The sequence below is a fragment of the Pelophylax lessonae genome, assembly GCF_965119305.1.
Source record: "Pelophylax lessonae genome assembly, chromosome: 10".
Classification (NCBI taxonomy): domain Eukaryota; kingdom Metazoa; phylum Chordata; class Amphibia; order Anura; family Ranidae; genus Pelophylax; species Pelophylax lessonae.
In genome coordinates this window covers 38,810,987-38,835,707 of record NC_138777.1, presented here as the reverse complement: position 1 = coordinate 38,835,707, position 24,721 = coordinate 38,810,987, and the positions used below count along the sequence as shown (strand labels likewise).

General features: G+C 41.2%; 1 protein-coding gene across 1 annotated transcript; it reads left to right on the top strand.

Moving 5' to 3' along the window:
- The first annotated feature begins 210 nt into the window (after window positions 1-210).
- Window positions 211-10,609, top strand: FADD (Fas associated via death domain). Its single transcript, XM_082269724.1, has 3 exons — window positions 211-317; window positions 494-872; window positions 10,236-10,609. The coding sequence occupies exons 2-3, from the start codon at window positions 572-574 to the stop codon at window positions 10,517-10,519; spliced, it is 585 nt and encodes a 194-aa protein (XP_082125850.1). The 5' UTR covers window positions 211-317; window positions 494-571; the 3' UTR covers window positions 10,520-10,609.
- Window positions 10,610-24,721: the final 14,112 nt, after the last annotated feature.

Genomic DNA, 24,721 nt, shown 5'->3' with positions numbered 1-24,721 from the left:
CCTATGACTAAGCCTACAACAATAATCCCCCCTATTTTACTTAAACTGCACTAATTCTACAATAAATTCTCTAAAGATCCTTCATGAATATTCACTATCGTACAACAATTTTGATTCTGGTTTAATAGATCTTGAATGATGCCTTTTCAGTGTTGGCTATTACGAGCTGAAGAAGTTTTGAAACACTGGGAGGGGGAGGGGAGGGTTGAGAGTTGACATGCTCAGTTCACAATTCTTACTAACTTCCTGGTTTTAGTGAGTGTGTACAACTTCACGGTGAACACTAACAGATCTTCCGAGCAAACGAGAATTAAGAGGTTTGTTGTTATAATCTCTCCTTTATACATTTTCTTTTACTTAAACAAACAGCTACTTTTTTTTTTTCTATAAAATTTCACATTGTGTGTAAATAGTGAAAGTATAGGAGGGGGGATGATAGCTGAGTAAAATGAAAGTGAGATATAAAGACAATTTATTTCAATTTCTTTTCCAGATCTAGGCGATTCAGGCCAGTCTTCATCAACCGTTAACAGAAAACAGTTGTGTATTGACAGATAAACCACACGTAGAAATGGAGGAATTCAATGTCATGCTTCTAAGAATAGCAGGAAAACTGAGTGAGGCAGATCTAAGCAACATGAAGTTTCTTTGCCAGGATAAGATACCTCGAAAGAAAATGGAAACCATTACAAGTCCGACAGATCTATTCATGAAACTCATGGAGCTGACAGAGATCTCGAAAGACAACCTGAATTTCCTGATTGAACTTTTACAGCATACACTAAGACATGATCTTGCAAAAGAAGTGAAAGAATTCCAGGCGCCGCCGACTTCAAGAGAGGAAACTTCTGTATTTGAACATCCAGATGAAGGTAAAAATGTTGTTAGTGGAGATAAGCAAACTGGATTTGGGGTGGTCTTATTTTATTTTAGGTCTCATGCACACCAAGCTTAAAGCGGAGTTCCACCTAAAACAAAAAAAATACATAAAAATACCCCCGGGACAGTCAGGGCTAGTGCATTCCACAATGGATAGCCTCTGATCTGTCCCGGGTTGCACTTACCTTTTAGAAGAAATACTTACCTTGAAAATGTATTATCCAGCGCTGCCATCTCAGGTGTGGGCAGCTGAAGCCAGCGCGATCCTCTTCTGCGTCCTCTTCCGTCCTCCTCGGTCCCACGATGCGCTGCACCGGCCCCGCCGTCACTTCCGGGGCTGCAGCGTCATCCCTGCACAGCTCCTGGGCATGCCCAGAAGCTGTTTAGCAAGGTATGACGGCGCCTGCACCGGAACTGACGTCGGGGCCGGTGCAGGCGCATTGATTCCTGGGAGCGATGACGTTCAGCTCCCAGGAATCATTGCAAGCCAGGAAGTGACGACGGGCCGTGGCCGCAGAGGGAGGAAGAGGAAGTAAGGTGAGTATATTTTCTTCTAAATCAAGGTAAGTAAAAAAAAAAAAAATTGCGATTATCCATTTGTTTTTCAGGTGACCCGGAGCAAGAAGATGGAACGAAGTTAAATTTTAGGGTGGAACTCCACTTTAAAAAAGAGCTTGAGAAACTGAGCTTATACACATTGAGCGTTTTTTTTCCAGCCTGTAAAAGCGCCGTTATGTTAGCTTATGTGTCTATGCACATATAAAGCGTAATGCACAAACGCACCTAAACACATTTAAACATGCTTAAAGAACAGACACGTATAACATTTGAGCATTCCTGCACTCCAATGGCTATAATAAATGAATATTCTTGCCAAACGAATGCAATTATGCTTAAATGCTAGATGCGCATAAATATGCAGCTTTTAGCAAAATTTTTGAGGTGCATTTTCGTGCCAGCAGTTCTGGTGTTCAGAGGGGCTTGTTCAGTGTGCACAAGGCCTTAATAAAACATTTGAAAGTGACTTTTGCACGGGTTCTGTTAAATCGGAACCCCGAAGACACACACATTTCCAGTATCAATGTACTGCACAGCCAGTGATAGAGGCCATACGACATTCCCAATATCCTGTGGTAATGTATGGTAATGATAATTTTTATTTTTCTGTTATAAACAGGCATGATGCTTTTTGTTCTCTTTGACCTTTTATCACTCAGCAAACTGGCACACTTTTACTATTTAAATTGTACAAAAAAATATTGTTTATTTAGAAACCCTAAAACATTTACAGTATCTCACAAGTGAGTACACCCCTCATATTTTTGTAAATATTTTTTTTATATCTTATAATGTGACAACCCTGAAGAAATGACACTTTCCTACGATGTAAAGTAGTGAGTGTACAGCTTGTATAACAGTGTAAATTTGCTGTCCCCTCAAAATAACTCAACACACAGCCATTAATGTCTAAACATCTGGTAACAAAAGTGAGTACACCCCCTAAGTGAAAATGTCCACATTGGGTCCAATTACCCATTTTCCCTCCCCAACCCAGAGTCCCTTTCCCTGTGAATCGTTAGTGTTACAAGGTCACAGGTGTGAATGGGGAGCAGGTGTGTTAAATTTGATGTTATCGCTCTCACTCTCTCATAGTGGTCACTGGAAGTTCAACATGGCTCCTCATGGCAAAGAACTCTCTGAGGATCTGAAAAAAAGAATTGTTGCTCTACATAAAGATGACCTAGGCTATAAGAAGATTGCCAAGACCCTGAAACTGAGCTGCAGCACGGTGGCCAAGACCATACAGTGGTTTAACAGGACAGGTTCTACTCAGAACAGGCCTCGCCATGGTCGACCAAAGAAATTGAGTGCACATGCTCAGCGTCCTATCCAGAGGTTGTCTTCGGGAAATAGACGTATGAGTGCTGCCAGCATTAGGGATGATCGAACTTTTGAAAAGTTCGGTTCGACCAGAACACCCGAACTTCCCGAAAGTTCGGGTCCGGATTCCAGAACCCCATTGAAATCAATGGGACCCGAACTTCGGTAATCAAAAAACACCATTTAAACAGCCCTAAAACCCAATAAATGCCCCTAAAAAGTGCCTAGGGTTCTGGGTCATGCCCAAGGGACTATGAATCACACAAAAAAAGTTCTTAAAAATTGTTGTTTTTGATAGAGAGCCAATTATTGAAAAAAATATTGAAAAAAAAAATTAGATTTCTTTGGATTTAGTGTCTGGGGGGTCTAAAAAGTGTACCTGTGAAGTTTCAGCTCTGTAGCATGTCCAGAACCAGAAAAAAAAAAGATTGTTTGTATTAGAATTGCAGTAGAGCAGGCATAGGGCTCTGCTATTTTCACACCTGGTCGTTTTGGTTGCAGGCGTTTATTGGGCTTTTTTGTGGACGTCTTTGGAAGCAGGCATGACATCTGAACTTCTGTGTAGGGGTATATATACACACACACATATATGTATATACAGTGGGTACGGAAAGTATTCAGACCCCCTTAAATTTTTCACTCTTTGTTATATTGCAGCCATTTGCTAAAATCATTTAGGTTCATTCTTCTTCCTCATGAATGTACACATAGCACCCCATACTGACAGAAAAACACAGCCCCGACTGGTGGAGGGCTGCAGTGATGGTTGACTTTCTACAACTTTCTCCCATCTCCTGACTGCATCTCTGGAGCTCAGCCACAGTGATCTTTGGGTTCTTCTTTACCTCTCTCACCAAGGCTCTTCTCCCCCGATAGCTCAGTTTGGCCGGACGGCCAGATCTAGGAAGGGTTCTGGTCGTCCCAAACGTCTTCCATTTGAGGATTATGGAGGCCACTGTGCTCTTAGGAACCTTAAGTGCAGCAGAAATCTTTTTGTAACCTTGGCCAGATCTGTGCCTTGCCACAATTCTGTCTCTGAGCTCTTCAGGCAGTTCCTTTGACCTCATGATTCTCATTTGCTCTGACATGCATTGTGATCTGGAAGGTCTTATATTGACAGGTGTGTGGCTTTCCTAATCAAGTCCAATCAGTATAATCAAACACAGCTGGACTCAAATGAAGGTGTAGAACCATCTCAAGGATGATCAGAAGAAATGGAAAGCACCTGAGTTAAATATATGAGTGTCACAGCAAAGGGTCTGAATACTTAGGACCATGTGATATTTCAGTTTTTCTTTTTTAATAAATCTGCAACAATGTCAACAATTCTGTGTTTTTCTGTCAGTATGGGGTGCTATGTGTACATTCATGAGGAAGAAGAATGAACCTAAATGATTTTAGCAAATGGCTGCAATATAACAAAGAGTGAAAAATTTAAGGGGGTCTGAATACTTTCCGTACCCACTGTATACACATACACACATATAGGTGTGAAAGTAGCGGAACCCTATGCCTGCGCTAATGAAATTATTTGCAGGCATAGGGCTCCGCTCCTATCACACCTATATGTGTGTATATATACCCCTATACAGAAGTTCAGATGTTATGCCTGCCTCCAAAGACGCCTAAAAAATGCCCAAAAAACGCCTGCAACAACACACCTGGGGGTTTTTGTTGCAGGCATTTTTTTGGGCATTTTTGGGCGTCATTGAAGGCAGGCATAACATCTGAACTTCTGTATAGGGGTATATATACACACACACTTATATGTATATATACACATACACACACATATAGGTGTGAAAGTAGCAGAACCCTATGCCTGCGCTAATGAAATTATTTGCAGGCATTGGGCTCCGCTCCTATCACACCTATATGTGTGTATGTGTATATATACATATAAGTGTGTGTGTATATATACCCCTATATAGAAGTTCAGATGTTATGCCTGCCTCCAAAGACGCCCAAAAAATGCCCAAAAAAACACCTGCAACAACACACCTGAGCGTTTTTGTTGCAGGCATTTTTTTGGCCATTTGCTCTAAAGGGGGATCTATGGGGGACCCTGGCCTGGGCTGCTCTAAAGGGGGATCTATGGGGACCCTGGTCTGCTCTAAAGGGGATCTATGGGGATCCTGGCCTGCTCTAAAGGGGGTCATATTGGCTAAATATATATATTCTTTGAAGGGAGAAACTCAGTGGTGCAGGAAAACCTGGTAGCACGGGGAATATAGATGAACAGGGAAGACTAAATAGGGATCTATGCTCTAAAAGGGGATTTATGGGGGACCCTGGCCTGCTCTAAAGGGGGATCTATGTGGGCAAAAAGGGTCGGAGCATGGGTGACCCTAAAAAGACACCCCTCCCCCCTGAAAAAGTTCTGCGGACACCCATGAGTGTACTCACTTTTGTTGCCAGCGGTTTAGACATTAATGGCTGTGTTGTGTTATTTTGAGGGGACAGCAAGTTTACACTGTTATACAAGCTGTACACCCACTACTTTACATTGTAGCAAAGTGTAATTTCTTCAGTGCTGTCACACGAAAAGATTTAATAAAATATTTACAAAAATGTGAGGGGTGTATTCACTTTTCTGAGATACTGTCTATTACACTTTTTTTTTTTTTTTTTTAGCTACAACATGTTCTAGAAGACTAAGCCACATTTCCAGTAATAATCTATGCAAGGAACACGCTCAGTATTTGCTAGTATTTTTATTTATTAGGCTTTAGCTGTGATTGCTCTGAGTTAGGCCCCCTTTAGGCTGGGTTCACATATATGTGAATTGGATGCATTTTTAACCACATCCAATTCGCCTAACATGTGAATGTAACTGGCTTTCAGTGGACCCAGTTCACATATGTCTGGGGCGGCTGCAGTGTAATTTAGAAAAGGATCCTGTGCATTTTTGGGTCTAGTTCATGTGTGAATTCAGGGGAAAATAAGCTCTGAATCGCACCTGAACCGGTGTTCCGTGAAAAAAACCTACCCGTGAGAAATGCATACCCTCGTCACTTCCGGTGCACCTACGTCACCACTACGTCATTGAACATTGAACAGCTGAGGAGCTGATTAGTGCGCATGCTTGGAGGGTATGGATTTTTCACGGCAGTGTGTGTAACGTTACACCGCCTCAGCTGTTGCGGCGTTTACAGTAAAACAGCTCGGCTGCAATGAGTCATCTCCGCTCCTATCCCTGTCACTTCCCTGATCTGGGCTAGTAAATATAAAAGCGGCGGCGAGTGTATGAAAAGATAAATCACGGAGCCGAGAGCCGCTTTTATATTTACTAGCCCAGATCAGGGAAGTGACAGGGACAGGAGCGGAGATGACTCATATTGCAGCCGAGCTATTTTCATGTAACCGCCGCATTACACACACTGCCGTGATCATTTCATACTCTCCGTGCGTTCGCACTAGTCAGCTCCTCAGCTGTTCCATTACGTATCCGGGGCTGTGAGCATGCGCACTGCTACGCTGCTCAGCTGTTCCTCACAGGAAGTGACGTTGGTATACATTTCTCACGGGGTATGCTTTTATCACGGAACACCGGTAGACAGAAATGCTCTGGACTGCAAACCGCAGCTGGACATGTGTGAACCCAGCCTTAACGTGGGCTTTCAATTAAGTCTACCTGTCAATTTTTCAGGGAGAACTGATTGGAAGCTCCATGCAGGTCTATGTACAGGCAGATGGAAATTAAAGTAAAAGGTTTAAATCCGCCTACCTCTGAGTCCGTCCTGGTCTGGATATAAAAATGGAAAAGGACTGTGTCATTTTCCATTTTTCCATACCTAGACGTCATGGATCTGAGGTGGTCTAATGTAAACAGGCACAAGTACGTTTCTGTCTGGTAGCCCACTGATTCAATAAAGGGTCACCACAATCTGCTTTTAAAATGCAGACGAGAAACTAAACAGGCCCATCCATCCTGTTCTGCTCCAATTCAGTAGGGGATCTGTTCAAAGATTGTCTGATAAACAGAGCGGAGTACACTATGAAAGAACCCCTTTGTTGGTAAATACTATTTCTCCTAAAATCTGTACATCAGTGGCGTGCATTTTCAGATGCTGGGCCTGGATTACAGATCATGTAATTTGAGGAGTAGTGTGACAATATCTTATCCAAGTACAGAAATATTGAGTTAGCTACTGTAAAATATTGAAGGGGACAAAAACAAGTGTGATCCATTGTAATGGGTCTGAGAGTGCCTGTATCCATAATAATTATACAACTGCTATACAAAATACAATAGGAAGAATGAGACTACTGCAGCAAGAAGAAGAAGGTTTTTGGAGTATATCCACAAATACAGACAACAGTTTTTTGGGTGGATCAGTTTTTTAGATAACCCTAAGCGCGCAGAATAAAATCTACTAGATAGCAAAGTATAGTTAATTTTTTCATCTTTAAAGCCCATCCCTGGGCTATTTTTTCCCATTCAGTGGGGCTGTGCCCATACTGCATTGGTCCACTGCTCATTTTTTCTGGGGGTGAGCACAAAGTTTAAACTCACCTGATCGGCCAATCCTCAGGAAAACTGTGCTCCCCCACGGTCCAGCAGTGGACTGTTCCTGGCTTTTGAGCGTGCTCAAGACCCCTGGAGTAGAGGGGTGCCAGATCGTACAGGGAGGATCGGCAGATCAGGTGTATATATCTCTGCTGTCCTCTCCCCTAGAATAAAAAGAGCAGTTAACCCATGCAGTGCGTGCACAGACTCACTGCACAAGAAGAAAACATTTTGCCCAGAGTTCAGCTTTAGAGCTGAACTCGAGTAAACATTATTTGGGGGATACAGCACCAATCATTTAAAGAAGAGTATCCTATATGTCTTACTGGCTGCTTTGCAGTGTTGCCAACCTACTAGATTGAAATTTACTGGCATGACACTCAATACTTACTGGCACAGCTACGTTTTTTTCTGGCATTTCCAAAAGTTACAAAATGACAGTTTAAAGTGCAAATTTCAGTATTTAGGTTGCAAAGTACAATATGCAATTAGCAATGTGATTTAACGTAGATATTAGGCAAAAAACATATTTCCTATTTTATTTTCAATATAGTAAGTGAGTAGCTCAGGGAAGGGCAAGAAATTAGAATGGATAAATATTATGTGCAGCGCTAAATGTGATGAGTGAACTAAGAACATTCACCAAAAAACATAGTAATAAATCATATAAACATATCACATAACAATAATGAAAGTCCCATAAGGTGTTATATGAAACACAGGTGAAAAAATGTACATGTGAAATAAAGTCCCATATAAACTGACAAATGAAACATTGAAAGTCCCAAAAGTGAAGGATTAATCCAGCACAGGAAAAGATGGTGAAAAAGATGTTCAGATCCCGTCACCAGATGGAACAAATAAAATGGGCGCTCACCAGATGGTATGGACCTATAATGTCATATGACATACAGGTCAAACAGGCTTCACAGGTAAGTTCCCAGATTCCTCCTTAAGGTAACCTTGGATGTTATTCCGGGCTCACAGTGAGTGGAGAGGAGGAAGGGTGAATCCCTCATTCACCATATCACTGTAAATCGAATGCCTGTTCAGTTCTTGCCTGTGTTCACAAATGTCTGATTCAGACCAGCCTTTGTTGCAGCCTCTCACTGTTGGACTTGCTCCTCTGTGCAGCTGGTTTTGCATAGAGCAGCCCGGATCCTCCTCTTCTCGGGTCCCTATTCTGTGTTCCTGGCCCCTCTAGTTGTGCAATCCGCAGTCCGGATGCTGTGCTCTGCTCCCCGGTGGGGATGTCAGTGTAATGCTGGTGAGATCCCGGGGATCCAGTGCGGGGAAAGTTAGTTGTAGTTGTACAGTAAATATTGCAAGGATTTTTTTTCAACCTTTTTAGGACCATTTTCATGTTTCTTCTATCACATGGAAACCTGTCTTATTGGGTACTACAGCCTTGTTTTACTACCCCCAATATTTTCCAGAAATGAAGTGGAGCTTAACCAGATCATTAAACTCTCAACAAAGTTTCCAAACGGTAATACAATTTAAAAAAAAGTAACTCCAAACAAAAATGAATAGACTATGAAATGATAAAATAACAAAACTAGCTTTTGCTGCACTATTCAACTTAACTTCTCAGATTTCCCCCGCAGCGCTCTTTTTCTGCCACTAGATGTTCAGTCTAATGGCCAGGATCATTTAGCACACTTCCTCTAAGCCCAGGTCATCCTGGACCAACTTCAACCTGTGACTGGTCAGTGAAAGAAGAAGCAGCACAGTGATAAACTCATCTTTCTGTCACTTCTGCCTTCTATCAGCATGCTTTTTGTCAGCATATGAACTCATTGGCTCCTGGTGCTGCTGCTTCTTCTCCTCACACTCTAGGCCTGCTGTACAGTGATTGCAAGATTTAGCACACTTCCTCTAAGCCCAGGTCATCCTGGACCAACTTCACCCTGTGACTGGTCAGTGAAAGAAGAAGCAGCAAAGTGATAAACTCATCTTTCTGTCACTTCTGCCTTCTATCAGCATGCTTTTTGACAGCATATGAACTCATTGGCTCCTGGTGCTGCTGCTTCTTCTCCTCACACACTAGGCCTGCTGTACAGTGATTGCAAGAAGCTGATACCAGGTCAGATTTATGTACCTACAAAGCTTGTATTTAAAAATATGAATGTAATCCCTTGGAGATGACAAGATGCATATATGCATTAGTGTGTAAAACAACTCACCGCGCTAAGAGCATGCTCCCTGCACGCTGCTAGCACGGCAGCATGCATACTTGCAATCGGGAGCCTTCCGATCATGTGTGTGCCGCGGCAGCCAATTATGTCAGTCACATGACCCAAACGCCCACCTCCCGGCTTTTAGAACTGCCAGTTCACATCGCACCTTGTTCATGCAAATCGCTGCGGATGTGTATGACACCCCAAGATCGGTTCAGAAAATGCAGTGCAATTTGTAGAATCCGATCGCATGGGTGTGAACATCCTTGTGAGTGCAGCCAAAAAAAGGGTTCTGCATGATTTTGGTGCGGATTAGTTGCGATTTGAGCCATACAGAATAATGGCCCAAATCGCACTGCTGAAGAATCGCATGTGATGTAAACACTGCAAGGATTTTACCAAACTTTAGTGTAGATTTGTACCTGTCTATTAATAAAAGAAATTGATGTTTATGTCATTGTGTTCATGGAGAGAGTTTGCCTTTATTATTACCATCTAATCAATGTTGTAATACAAAAAGAGCATCATCTTCATTATAGTATAAACAGACACAAATCCATTTCCACCCGGCAGCCCAATGATTCAATATTGGTCCGCCACAATCGGCTGTCAAAATGCGGACAAAAAACTGAACAGGCAAATAGAGAGTCTCGGCAAATTAATAACTGCTGTTGCATGGGCATCTTCCATTACAAAGTGCCTTGTTTAGCTTTTATATAGGTTACATTCAATTTTGTATGCATAATATTTTCGTTTAACAATTTTTCTTTTTCCTTGTTCCACAGACCAACTTGGCAAGGCCTTTGACATAATATGTGAAAATGTGGCGAGAGATTGGAAGATGCTGATGCGCAGTCTTGGGGTTAACGATAGCACAATGGACCAAATTATCTATGCTAACCCTCAGAACCTAAGGGAACAAATAAGGGGATGTCTGCAGGAATGGAAGAAAAAGAAGAGAGAGAATGCAAATGTGTCTGCCCTGATAAAAGCACTAGAAAAGTGTAGACTGAAGCTGGTGGCAGAAAAAATATCCGATGAACTAAATCTTAGTTATGGAATGTCATAGAAATTACCCGGAAATCTGAGATATTTACAGTATGTAGTAAATATTTTTGATGTCTTAGGAAAAGATCAACATCTTCCATCCAAGCAACGTTTGCGGCACGTTAGGTCTTGTTCACATAAAAAAAAAATGCATCTGGGGTGCGTTTTTAACACATGTCAAATGTGCATAGGGTGATTGGGGAGCTATTTGAACACCCCTTTAACGCACTTCAGATGCACCGAACAACGCACATTAACACATTGGGCGCGTTTGTTAATCGTTCCTATTTCGAGCACATGTGAACAAGGCCTTCATCAGAAAATATTGAAGAAAGAATTCCGCGCTAATGGATCTAATTGTGTGGTTGGCTGCAGCCTACCCCAAAAATATAGTAAAACTATATCTGAAAGTGGAGAAGATGTTAGGGTAATTGGCGCTGCCAAATACTAAATTAAAATGTAAAAGTGTGTCTCATAGATCTAGGTACATTTAAAATGTTCCGAAACAGTTATTGCTGTAGGTGGTGGTCCCTATAATATAACTAATGGTCTTGATGGTAAGCCACAATAAATATTTGAAGATGTCAATAAATTAATAATAAAAATTAACCATTCATCAATAAATATCACAAATAAATACTTGGTAGCAATACATTAATAAGGCAACCCAATCAATAAAAGCAGTTAAGTATCTCAAAGTTCAAAGGGTAGTGACTCTTAAAACAATTGGTGTGAACACTAGGTGGCAGTGTTGATCAAAATTAAGTAGAGATGTCTGAGTGACTGGAAAGTGCCAGGTGCTATAATTAGGTCAAAAACCTAAGTGGAGTGCAAAAAAAATGGGTATCTAAGTGAAATCAAATAAATATAGAAACAAGCCAAGTAGTATAAAAATGCATATGATGTGCCAAGTGAATGATAAAAAACAATTAAATAGGTGAATTCTGGTGGTTAAATAAATATGAATATAAATAATAATAAATTAGTCCATATTAAAGTGAAAAAAGTCCAAAGCAAAATATATGCTCAATATAATAGTCCAAAAACGTGCAATATGGTGATAGGACGTGCCAAAGAAAATCGCATGGATAGAGGGGGTGTCTCCTGGTGTGGATCAGGATGTGGGTGCTGGGTGAGGGAATTCCGTGCTCCCCTTCCTAAAAAGCCCGCACTCACCAGAGAGCGGCACCCCTACAGGGGTAACCAGCGTTGGATAATTGGGGTAAAACCCCGATGGACCTCGGTGAGCCTCTCCTTTCCTGGTGGGACCAGTGGTATTTCCTCCCTCAAATGGTAGGTAATGGGGATGAGCGATGTGCAAATATTTATTTGATTTCACTTAGATACCCATTTTTTTGCACTCCACTTAGGTTTTTGACCTAATTATAGCACCTGGCACTTTCCAGTCACTCAGACATCTCTACTTAATTTTGATCAACACTGCCACCTAGTGTTCACACCAATTGTTTTAAGAGTCACTACCCTTTGAACTTTGAGATACTTAACTGCTTTTATTGATTGGGTTGCCTTATTAATGTATTGCTACCAAGTATTTATTTGTGATATTTATTGATGAATGGTTAATTTTTATTATTAATTTATTGACATCTTCAAATATTTATTGTGGCTTACCATCAAGACCATTAGTTATATTATAGGGACCACCACCTACAGCAATAACTGTTTCAGAACATTTTAAATGTACCTAGATCTATGAGACACACTTTTACATTTTAATTTAGTATTTGGCAGCGCCAATTACCCTAACATCTTCTCCACTTCATCAGAAAATACTTTATAATCCACAACTGTGCAAAGCAGGAAACATAAAGTAGCAGTACATACTCTCTATTTGTCAGACTTCTGCGTACAGAGAAAACCTGGGGTCCCCTAGGTCATAGTGTACAAGACATACAACTACTTCCCCCCTCCTCCCACATCACACAAATACCTATTGAAGGGCAGATGCACATCACTATGGGACTCGGGGGGCCCGAGCTCTGACTTTCAGCAAAGTTGGCAATTCTTTGTTGTGTGCACCCCAGGTTTGAGGGTTCCTGTGATATGCTGCAACATACTGTATATTTAAAGTAGAACTATAGGCAAAACTTTTTTTATCATTTTGGATAGAGTAAGGAAGGGTTTTAACCCCTGTCAGTTTCATTTTATGCCAACTGTGTCTAATTAGGGAGATTTCCCTTTACTTCATGTCCCGTTGCCAAGCTAGGAAGTGAGAAGAAATATCTGAAAATAAATGGAATCCCTTGGGGACCCCATTGGAAAATGTTCCCTCTGTTACTTTTTACATAGTTACATAGTTAGTCAGGTCGAAAAAAGACACAAGTCCATCTGGTTCAACCAAAAAAAAAAAAAAAAACTGTGGCCAAACAAAAATTTCGGATTTTTCTTTACTCTACTTTCGATGATAAGGGTCCTTTCACACGGTCCGCCTCCATAGGCGGATCCGTGCTGCTCAGCAGGGGATCGTAAACACAGATCCCCGGTGAGCAGGAAGGTGGCATCTCCCTCTCAGCTCTGTGTGCGGAGAGGGAGGTGTCAGAGCCCCATGCATCTCTATGGGGGAATCGGATGAGAGCGGACCGCCTGTCTGCTCGCATCCAATCCCATCTGATCCGCTGGACGGATGGAAAATAGGGTTTCCATCCGTCCGGATCTCACAGATAGGATCAGATGCGGATGGCAGCAGACATGTCTCCGCTGACATCCGCTGCCCCATAGGGGTGCATGGGGCATCCGATTAGATCCGCCTTAAAAACTGACAGTCGAATCTGATCGGAGCAGTCGTGTGAAAGGACCCTTATGGTAAACTGGACAAATAGAGAGGGCGAATAGATGTTCTAATCCTTCTCCACTCTATCCAATACTAAAAAAAAAAAAAAAAATATTTGCCTTTAGTTATACCATACCTCCCAACCTTTTGAGATGGGAACGAGGGACACCTATTAGCAAAAGTATGTAGCCATAGGACTCACCCAACAAAAAAAGTTATTAGTTAAACCCACAAGTGTTTTTTTTATTTTTGCCACTACTCTTCCTTTATATTGGTTTTTGACATATACAAATGCAGCAATTAAAAAATTGGATGAAAGGTTTAGCATTGGGAAACACTTTTTGAAAGATAAAAAGTGCATTTTATATACAACTATTTAGATCAGACCAAAATGAGGGACAATTGAGGAAGAAAGAGGAACAGAGGGACTTTGTTCCAAATCAGGGACAGTTGAGAGCTATGGTTATACAAGTGGAGGTTATGTACTGCAAACTTATGGTGACTGCTTTTGCACAGACATGCTTGTTTAAACAGTACTTTGTATCAGGTCCACTTTAATGATGTACAGACTATAGTCACTTACAGATAGCAAGTGGCACTGCAGTTTGATGGATCATTAAAAATGCTTTAACGATTAGTAGCAAAAAATAGACGTATCACCGAGCATAACCTGTTTGACTGGGACACATGGAAACAAATGACAATATTAACTCCATAATCCTTGTTTTCATGGTGTAGTGGTTGTTTATCATGTTTTTCTGTCATTCTAAATTATTGTGAGTAGCTCACTGGTCCTAATGTTCTTTGTAAAATACTAATGAATTAAATACTTGTGGATGTCCATAAAGTGAAATGCCTGAAGACACCTCAGAAGGTCAAAAGCACTCATAACCACTGCCAACATGTTTTCCTTTCTTATTTCAAACAGACACACTTGGCTAATTAAAATGTATTTAAAAGAAAAAACTTTATATTTTAGTTTTGATTAGGAATTAGAAGGTCTAGGCCCTCTGTCAAGTTTTTATTGTTGTCTGTGTCACCCAGCTGGGGAAGTTTACCCCTCTGTTTGCCATGGTGGCCACTGTTACTGAGACATAAAGTAAGGAGTAGTCCAAAAAGTTGTCAATAGAGCAAGATTTGAAGGTTATTCATCCAATGTGGACAAATGTTACGGTGATGGCACGAAAAATTCTTCTCACTTTGGTAATATGTCCTCTTCGTATCTGTTGTGTCTCTAGGACAGGAAGTGAAGAAAAATCTCCCTAGTAGAGCACAGACAGTAAACAAATATACTTGTAAGCCCTTCCTACTCTAACCAAAGCTAAAACTGTTGGATATACATAAACTTTAAACCTTAAAGTGAACATGAACTGCTGAAGATGTGAACCACAAAATGAGACCTATATGTGAAAAATAGCATAAAGCAAACAATAATAAAACAAACAAATGATATACTCAAAACCCTCTGAGTCTGCCTTCAAACCAGAGAGAGATCTTCCCTTAAGCCTAGTACACACGATCAAAGAATTGGATGAAAAATACCGCTTCTGAAGCGAACATACGATAATCTGTTGGTACACAGCTTTTGATCACTGTATAATGACAGTTTATCTGAAATTATCCAAAGGGACAAACACGAAGATTTTCTCGTATGATACCAAATCGTAAGATTTTTGTTTATTCTGTACAGTTTTGGACTGTAAAAAAAAAAATCGGAAGAACAAGACTACTATGTATGCATGCCTGGAAACACAATAATACATTACTATACAGGTCCCTCTCAAAAAATTAGCATATTGTGATAAAGTTCATTATTTTCTGTAATGTCATTACACACAACTGAAGTAGTGCAAGCCTTTTATTGTTTTAATATTGATGATTTTGGCATACAGCTCATGAAAAACCAAAATTCCTATCTCAAAAAATTAGCATATTTCATCCAACCAATAAAAAAAAAGTGTTTTTAATACAAAAAAAGTCAACCTTCAAATAATTATGTTCAGTTATGCACTCAATACTTGGTCGGGAATCATTTTGCAGAAATGACTGCTTCAATGCGGCATGGCATGGAGGCAATCAGCCTGTGGCACTGCTGAGGTGTTATGGAGGCCCAGGATGCTTCGATAGCGGCCTTGAGCTCATCCAGAGTGTTGGGTCTTGCGTCTCTCAACTTTCTCTTCACAACATCCCACAGATTCTCTATGGGGTTCAGGTCAGGAGAGTTGGCAGGCCAATTGAGCACAGTAATACCATGGTCAGTAAACCATTTACCAGTGGTTTTGGCACTGTGAGCAGGTGCCAGGTTGTGCTGAAAAATGAAATCTTCATCTCCATAAAGCTTTTCAGCAGATGGAAGCATGAAGTGCTCCAAAATCTCCTGATAGCTAGCGGCATTGACCCTGCCCTTGATAAAACACAGTGGACCAACACCAGCAGCTGACATGGCACCCCAGACCATCACTGACTGTGGGTACTTGACAGTGGACTTCAGGCATTTTGGCATTTCCCTCTCCCCAGTCTTCCTCCAGACTCTGGCACCTTGATTTCCGAATGACCTGCAAAATTTGCTTTCATCCGAAAAAAGTACTTTGGACCACTGAGCAACAGTCCAGTGCTCCTTCTCTGTAGCCCAGGTCAGGCGCTTCTGCTGCTGTTTCTGGTTCAAAAGTGGCCTGACCTGGGGAATGCAGCACCTGTAGCCCATTTCCTGCACACGCCTGTACACGGTGGCGCTAGATGTTTCTACTCCAGACTCAGTCCACTGCTTCCGCAGGTCCCCCAAGGTCTGGAATCGGTCCTTCTCCACAATCTTCCTCAGGGTCCGGTCACCTCTTCTCGTTCTGCAGCGTTTTCTACCACACTTTTTCCTTCCCACAGACTTCCCACTGAGGTGCCTTGATACAGCACTCTGGGAACAGCCTATTCGTTCAGAAATTTCTTTCTGTGTCTTACCCTCTTGCTTGAGGGTGTCAATGATGACCTTCTGGTCGGCAGTCTTACCCATGATTGCGGTTTTGAGTAATGAACCAGGCTGGGAGTTTTTAAAAGCCTCAGGAATCTTTTGCAGGTGTTTAGAGTTAATTTGTTGATTCAGATGATTAGGTTAATAGCTCGTTTAGAGAACCTTTTCATGATATGCTAATTTTTTGAGATAGGAATTTTGGTTTTTCATGAGCTGTATGCCAAAATCATCAATATTAAAACAATAAAAGGCTTGCACTACTTCAGTTGTGTGTAATGAATCTAAAATATATGAAAGTCTAATGTTTATCAGTACATTACAGAAAATAATGAACTTTATCACAATATGCAAATTTTTTGAGAGGGACCTGTACAAAACAATACATTGCATCACTTCCAAAGTTGCATTCTGTCGTACCAGAATTTTAGTAGGTTTAGTAACTTCTTCATTTTTGATATGAGACTAGCATGCAAAAAAAAAAAACAGATGATCATAATGTGATGGAGGCAATGAAGGTCTCTAAAACAGTTAATTAAGAGCCCAACCTGAGGCAATAATATTCTAGACCTAGTACTGACAAATAGGGATTAGTGGTCTGATGATGAGCTGGGAGAAAATGTGGCTTCCAGTGATCACCAATGACTTTGGTTTGATATTAAACATGAACTGAAAAATCAAATACTAAAACAAAACTTTTAGATCTCAAAAGGACACATTTTGCTAAAATGGGGAATTCCTAAAAAATGAATTGAAAGATTGGAGTAAAACTACATGATTTAAAAATCAGTGGGCACTGTTAAAGTTCACCATCCTGGAGGCAACTGGAAGTAAAAAAACTATATACTGCAGTTCACTAAAGAGGTAAGTAGGATAGTAAAGAGAAAAAATCAGCATATAGGAGACTCAAGGACACAGTAGGTGTAGCTGACAGAGAAGAGTATAAAAGTAGACAAAAATAAAGCTAAAGCCAAATCAGAGGTTCTGTGCTTTGGGGTTCTTGGAGACTTCTTTTGGCATTACATGAACAGGTTTTGGGCTAAATTTGCTGTGCCAGTCAGTCCTGGACAAATTAGCAGACATTTTTCACTTGTAGAATACTTGTTTATAGTAAAAGGATTGATTCAAATAATTTGGCAATCTTTTTAAAACACTTCCATAGGTATCCACAGCTTCCTTTCTGAAGGCCCTAGAGACTCCCCCCCCCCCCCCCCCCCCCCACACACACACACACACACACACCTAGCAAAAAGAATACGAGATTTTAGTTATCTGAGGTTTAAATGAGCCATGCTCCACTTGCATACTCCCTAGGGAGGTTGTTATCATTGTTACCTAATCTAGAACACTAAATTCTAATATAATGGATTTAGAGTGGTAATATATGTTGCGGGTGTACTTATTTCCACATGACAGATCAACATTTTTGTTAATCTAAATTCTGACAATAAAAATACACCTTGTCCATTTTATTTGTTCAAGTATATCACCTTTATTTATGGGCACTGTTTGAATGAAGATCTGTGTGCCTGTTGAAATGTATTGATATATTTAACAAAATGTATTTGCAAGGATGTATTTGCTTTTTCACATGACTGTACATTTACACACATCTTTATACACAAGCTAAATCACTCCTACTTGTTTTTGAATTATTATTATACAGTATATTTTTGTATTATATTATATATAGGTAATCATTTGCTGTTTTTGCTATTAAGAGAGTTCTTTTGTTTTTTTTTAAATCATACTATCCTAGGTGGATGCAGCATCAGTCCCCTGCCGGCTCTAAGACTGAGAACCAACCAATCAAACACTGCTAATCACTCAGCTCTCGGTCTTCAGGCTGCAGAGAGCTGGTTACTGTCATTCACCAGCTCTCTGCTCTGCCTCTCCAGCATCTCACTAAAACGCTGGGCTGTGGAGGGGGCAGGAGCGGCTGGCTCAGGCTCTCAGAGGCTCGCTGTGAGCATGAGCCAGGTGCCAGTCCAGGGTTGTGGGCTGATCCTGACCATATTGTCCCAGCCTGGACCAGCTCTGTGACATCAGCCGACAGCGGGCTTCAGAACAAACTGCATTCCTGAATTTCACCTGAGAAGTACAGCCAAATGAGCTTTGGCTTTACTTCTTCTTTAAACAATATTTTGATAGCACAGTTAGCTCAGTCCACAAAAAGGTGCTCTTGCCCTCAAATGATCTATATACATAGAAGCCCTTTCTGGCTTCCCTTACTAGATATACTTTTAGAATGTCCTTACATTGTCTTACTCTTTTGGTATGGGACAGACAGAGAGCCAGAAAAGCATTAAACCCAGCACATACCCCTATAGCACCTATCACAGGCAACACAGCGGTTCGTTCAGCTAGGCTGTAACCCACAGCTATTTCAATGGTGGAAAATAAAGGTTTACTCCACATAGGAGCCTTCTTGATGGGCAAGGGAGCATGAACTATTAGGCTCCATTCACACCTGGGTGTTTTTGAGCGTTTTTCAGCTCCAAAAACGCTCAAAAAAACATTTCAAAACACCAAACAAGTAAAACCCCATTCATTTAAATGGCCCCTGTTCACATCTGAGCGTTTTAACGCCTGAAGCAAAATGCCTGTAGCTGAAAAAAGTACAGGAGCTTCTTTTTGGGCTGATTACCAGCGTTTTTGTTAGATTTCAATACCTGCCTCCAAAAACGCCTGAAAAACGCGGTAAAATCGCTGTAAAAATCGCGGTTAAAAAAACACGCGAAAACGCTACACTCAAGTGTGAATGCAGCCTTATAATAAGGAATTCAAATTACCCCACCCACCCCTTACAGTGCTAACCCTTTCTCTTCCAGTCACAGAAATACAAATAACATTCCTAAAACATAAATGAGTTAAAGGAGAAGTATAGCAAAAGCTTTTTTGGCTATATTTCTCCTATGGATCACAGGAGTGCAGTTTCATCTGCACTCCTGTGATCCGTTTTCAGCCGACAGTAGGCTAAAGCCTGATGTCACAGACCCAGTGGTCCAAGCTCTGAAAAGATCAGGACAATAAGGTTCGGATCTGCCTGGAAGCCTGGACCAGCAGCTGGTTCAGCCTCTAAGCGAGCCGCTCAGAGCCTAAGCCAGCCACTCCCACCCTCTCCACAGCCCTGCGCTCCAGTGAGCGCTGGAGGGGCAGAACAGAGAACCAGTGACTGACAGTGACCAGCTCTTTGCAGGCTGAGGACCGATAGCTGAGCGATAAATTGTGTTTGATTGCTCAGATCTCAGTCTTAGAGGCGGCCGGGGACAGCTGCAGCTGGGATCGGCGTTGCAACCTTCTAGGTAAGTATTATTTAAAAAAATTTTTACAAAGCCATTCTTCTCTTTTAAGAGGTAGGTATATAAAGCTGCATATGAAATCCAATTAATGAAATACAAGTAATAATAAAAAAAATATTACAGTAAGCAAAAAGGAATGTACAAAAATGTAAAATGTGTTCTCACTGAAAACGCTCTAATTTCCCTTTAACCACTTTACCGCTGCTCACTGAGCCTCTACTGCGGGCAAAGTGGCTCGATAACGTCTGACGACGTAGACCTACGTAGCCAGACCTCCCCCTCTCTCGGCGGCGCGCTCCCGCTGTATTCAGTCACAGCGGGAGTCGGGCCAGGGGAGGAGCGGCGGTGATCACCGGCGCTCTTCCCCGATCGTCAGGGAATCGAGTGTGGAGATCCGCCCGCTTGTGTAAACAAAGCAGGCGGATCTCCTAAGTGACAGGGAGTGACAGATCGCAGTGTTCAGCAGCATAGCTGAACCTGCGATCTGTCCCTGTGTCACTCAGTCCCCTCCCCCCACACACGTTAGTAAGCACCAGGCATACATTAACCCCTTGATCACCAATAAAAATTAACCCCTTCCCTGCCAGTGTCATTTTTACAGTAACAGTGCATATTTATAGCACTGATTACTGTAGTAATGTCACTGGTACCCCCAAAAGCATCAAAAATGTCAGTCAAGGGTCCGATCTGTCCGCCGCAATGTCGCAGTCCCGCAAAAAAAATCGCAGATCGCCGCCATTACTCGTTAAAAAAAAAAAAACACCAAAAATGACAGAAATCTTTCCCTTAGTTAGTAAACGCAATAACTTTTGCGCAAACCAATCAAAATACGCTTATTGCGATTTTTTTTACCAAAAATATGTAGCAGAAAACAAATTGTCCTAAAATGATAAAAAATTTTGATTTTTACATTTTTTGGGGGGGGAATTTCATATAAAAAAATTTGAAAAATATTGTTATTTTTTCAAAATTGTCGCTCTTTTTTTGCGCAAAAAGTAAAAATCGAACAGGTGATCAAATACCACCAAAAGAAAGCTCTGTTTGTGGGGAAAAAAAGGACGTAAATTTTGTTTGGGTATGACATTGCATGACCGCGCAATTGTCAGTTAAATTCGCACAGTGCCAAATTGCAAAAAGTGGCCCAGACGTAAGACAGCAAAATCCTCCGGTGGTAAAGTGGTTAAAATAAAGATAGTAAAGAAATGCAAAGCAAATACAATAAAAGTAGAGTCAGAAGCTTCCTATGACTCAAGAGTAACATGCACACTAACATATCACCACTAGAGGGCAGTAGAAAACCAGATTTAATATTAACACACTAAACACTTTTTCAACAGAAACTGCAAATACTATAATATATGTATACATACTGTAAGTGCTGAGGGATTTAGGCCCAAGGGCATGAAGATTACAGTGTAAATCAGGAGAAACGTTGCTCCAGGGGTTTTCTTAGACTTTTGTGACTCTGCTTACTTTGTTTCGAATTTTTACTTGCCTTTCTAGATTTCCCTCCAGGACTTAAAGAGAAACTGACCTACCTCTACAAGCTATGCCCAGAAAATGCAGGCAGACGAAAAAATGACTAGCAACATAGGTGTGCACAGCCTATTGCATTAGGGTGTGTACCTCAAAGCTCAAACACATACATGTGTATATATACTGATTGTGTCAGTAGTTTTTATTTTTATTATTTTATTAATTATTGTCTTTACACATTTTTAGAAGCCCCGTTAAGGGGCTCTTCTGAAATACCAGGGGTTTAAACAGGGGGAATCTGCACCACACAGGGTGATTAGGGTGTGCCCAGGCACACCTGGCATACCCTGTGCGCACACCTATGACTAGCAACCACTCCCCAGCATTGTTTGTGGCCTCCCTGCTGCTGATCTTTTTCTATTACTAACTTACCATGCCTTGTTCTGCATTGTTTTCCTGGAAAAGTGGAATGATAGCACTGGATCCGCAAGGTTAACCTATCAGTGTTACGATCCAATAGTGTTGTAAAAATTCTGCTATAAGTGACCTAGGTTTGTAGTGCAATGCTGCAAAAAAAAAAAAATGAAGTGCTACACCACTGTTCAATAGTCCAGGTACAATTTTATTTCAGTAAGGTCAAAGTGACAATCAAAGGATTAGCCAATGCGTTACCGAGGACTAAAAACACCCAGGCTACCAAACCAGCTGCTGACAAAATCTGTGCAGATTATCACATTGAATACAATACTATTCAAGTTCAATTCAATGTTTAGTCCTTATACACGGTTTCCTGTTGCAGACTCCGATGAAGGGGTTTTTTTGAGCCCCAAAACATGTTGGATACGCCTTTGATTGTCCCTTTGACACTTACTAGAATAAAATTGTATCTGGACTATTGAGCAATGGTATGGCAGGGCTTTGCTTCCTTATTTTAAGCCTCCAGCAAGGTGGACAGTGAGCAGCACAGTCACCAAATCTTATTTCATATATCCTAAAACTAACAGTAAGAGGCAGAAGTGCCTTAGATCTTACACTATGCAGTGCCAAGACATCTTCACATACCAAAAAGTTATCTGCTATTTTTCAAGAAGAATGCAAAACAAAATGTATATTTTTTAGGATAAAGAAGGCACAGTTAAAGGAGTTGTAAAGTCAGAAGGTTTTTTAACCTAATGCATTCTATGCATTAAAGAGGTTGTAAACCTCCTAAAATAAATAAATTAAATAAAAACCTGGAAGACAAAGGCATAATGAGCTAGTATGCTCAGCGTTGAGACGGCCGACATGTTCACCTGTCTTCCTTCCCGGTGATGTCATGGAGCCGCCATTCATGGCACATGGCTCTGAAGGAATGGCACAGACGGCCGTTCCTTCAGAGAGCATGCACCAGTGATGTCACTGACTGCACGTAAAGTAAATATCTCCTAAACGGTACAGGTTTAGAAGATATTTACACTACCTATAGGAAAGCCTTATCATAGGCTTACCTATAGGTAAAAGTTACAGAGGGAAGTTTACTTCTTCTTTAAGATAAAAAGCCTTCTGTGTGAAACAGCCTCCCCAGCACCCCCTAATACTTACCTGAGCCACATCGCTGTCTAGCGATGTTCACAAGTCCCTGGGTCGTATGGGACTCTCCGTCCTGATTGGCTGAGATAGCCGCGGTGCCATTGGCTCCCGTGGCTGTCAATCAAAGTCAGCCAACCAGAAGAAAGAGGGGGCGGTCCAGCTTAAACCAATGTAACTATGTGTAAAATTAAAATTGCTCTAGAAACTCCAAATAAAATACTTCCCTCTATATACAGATTGACCAGACACGGGTTGAATGAATGTCTTCTTCCCCCAACTGGCCCAGAGAATACATGTATCCAGTAAGTATATAACAAATACAACTGGCACATGTACCAAAATACGGATGTATATCAATATCCTCGTTCCTTACTTTCTATTTTTCTCACCTTGCATATCCCAGTAGCGAGACCCAACTGATTCTTATGAGGACCCGAGGACCATAAGCAGGCCCAGGCATATCACTTTTTAAGTATGTATCACATGACCATAGGCGAAACAAATGTTTCCGAATGGCCAAAAATTAAATTAATAAATACCTCTACTATCATTTCATATATTCACAGAGATGATTGACATTTTTCCTTGAAAAAGGCTCCCCCGCCGAAACGCGTAGGAATAAAAAACTCTCTCATACCAAGATCCAACGCCAATCCGAGACGTTCGGACCTCAAGAGAGAGACTAATGTCACTTCACCACAATGTCACTTCTTTCATATTCCTCTTCACTTTCACCTATGGGTCTTTAACCCATACACCATATGTACCATATCGGCTGTAACTTGAAACGTATGATATTTACTTTATATCTTATTTTGGAATAAATATTATTTTACTTTGTATCTAAGATACCTTTGTGTACTAGCCCTTTAAAAGTCCCACACACCTTGACCTGAGGCACCAAACCTCCTTTTTCAAAAACTATGTATATATTATACTTGGTTGATGCCCTTGGAAGCTGGAAATCTCTAAAGTAGACACCGCTACTTCAGTAATCTCCATTTGCATCTTGGTCTCGTGCTGAGTGGCCGACCTGATGCATTGTGAACACAAGAGGTCAGCTGCTCAGCACAGCACCATTCAGAGAATGCTTAGCATCTTCTGAATGATTGCAAAGCATTCTGTGATCGGATGAGGTGGAGAGCGTGATGTCACTACCCCAGTTTCTCCACCTCATTCAATCACAGAATGGTTTGCATTCTTTAATTAAATGCAAATCATTCTCTGAATAGTGTCCATGCTGAGCGACTAACTTTCACACTGCATCAGGCCAGCCGCTCAGCATAGGACCTGGAAGAAAGTGGAGATCCCTGATGGAGTGGTGTCCGCTTCAGTGATTTCCAGGGGCATCAGCCAGGTATGTTTTATATATGTATATATTTACACTGTCCAAGCAGGAACAATTTATTTTTTATTTTCTCTTCTGCTGAGGGATATTTTTTAGAAAAGAAATGAGCCCAGAGCTGTCCAATAATATTAAAGCCCCATACACATGGGCTGAATGTTGATAGATAACGGCTGATTCAGAAAAAAAACAGCCGACATTCAGCCTGTGTGTATGTCGGTCTATCCGACAGAAGCTGGCTGACCAACTCCCAATCAGCGCTCTTAGCCAATGGCAAACAGTGCTGATCGGAGTGTTCTGGCAGGAAGGGGGGGGGGGGCGCCCCCTTGTCAGATCACAACAACTCAGAGGGGGAGTTTGCTGAACTAACCTTACATGGTTAGTCAGTCACTCCGAATGTCAGTTCTTTTCGTGCAACCACAAAAACTGAAGTGTGTACCCGGCTTTACACTTATTCCAGGCAAGTAATCTGCAATAAGTGCATGTTTATGATGCAAGGAATGGTAGATTCACTAATCATTAGGTGATTTTTCCCTGGGTTCTTACCATGAAAAGCTAAATCTCATTTGTCATTTAGAAATAGCAACTTGAGACACTGAGAGCTTTTCCATCCTTTGGCTGGATGTTGAAAATGGTGCCCAAAAATTCAACTTTCACAGGGGCCACATGGTGACTCCACTAATCTTATTAAAAATGTTATATCTGACCATGATTCTAGGGAGAGTATCAAGAAAAGCTTTAGCAAAGTTTTTAGTCAAGCCCAGTGCACACTTCCCTTTCTT

Coding starts and splice junctions, on each gene's coding strand:
- FADD (XM_082269724.1), top strand. CDS start 572: ATGGAGGAATTCAATGTCATGCTTCTAAGAATAGCAGGAAAACTGAGT. Junction 873..10,235: donor ATTTGAACATCCAGATGAAG/GTAAAAATGTTG, acceptor CTTGTTCCACAG/ACCAACTTGGCAAGGCCTTT.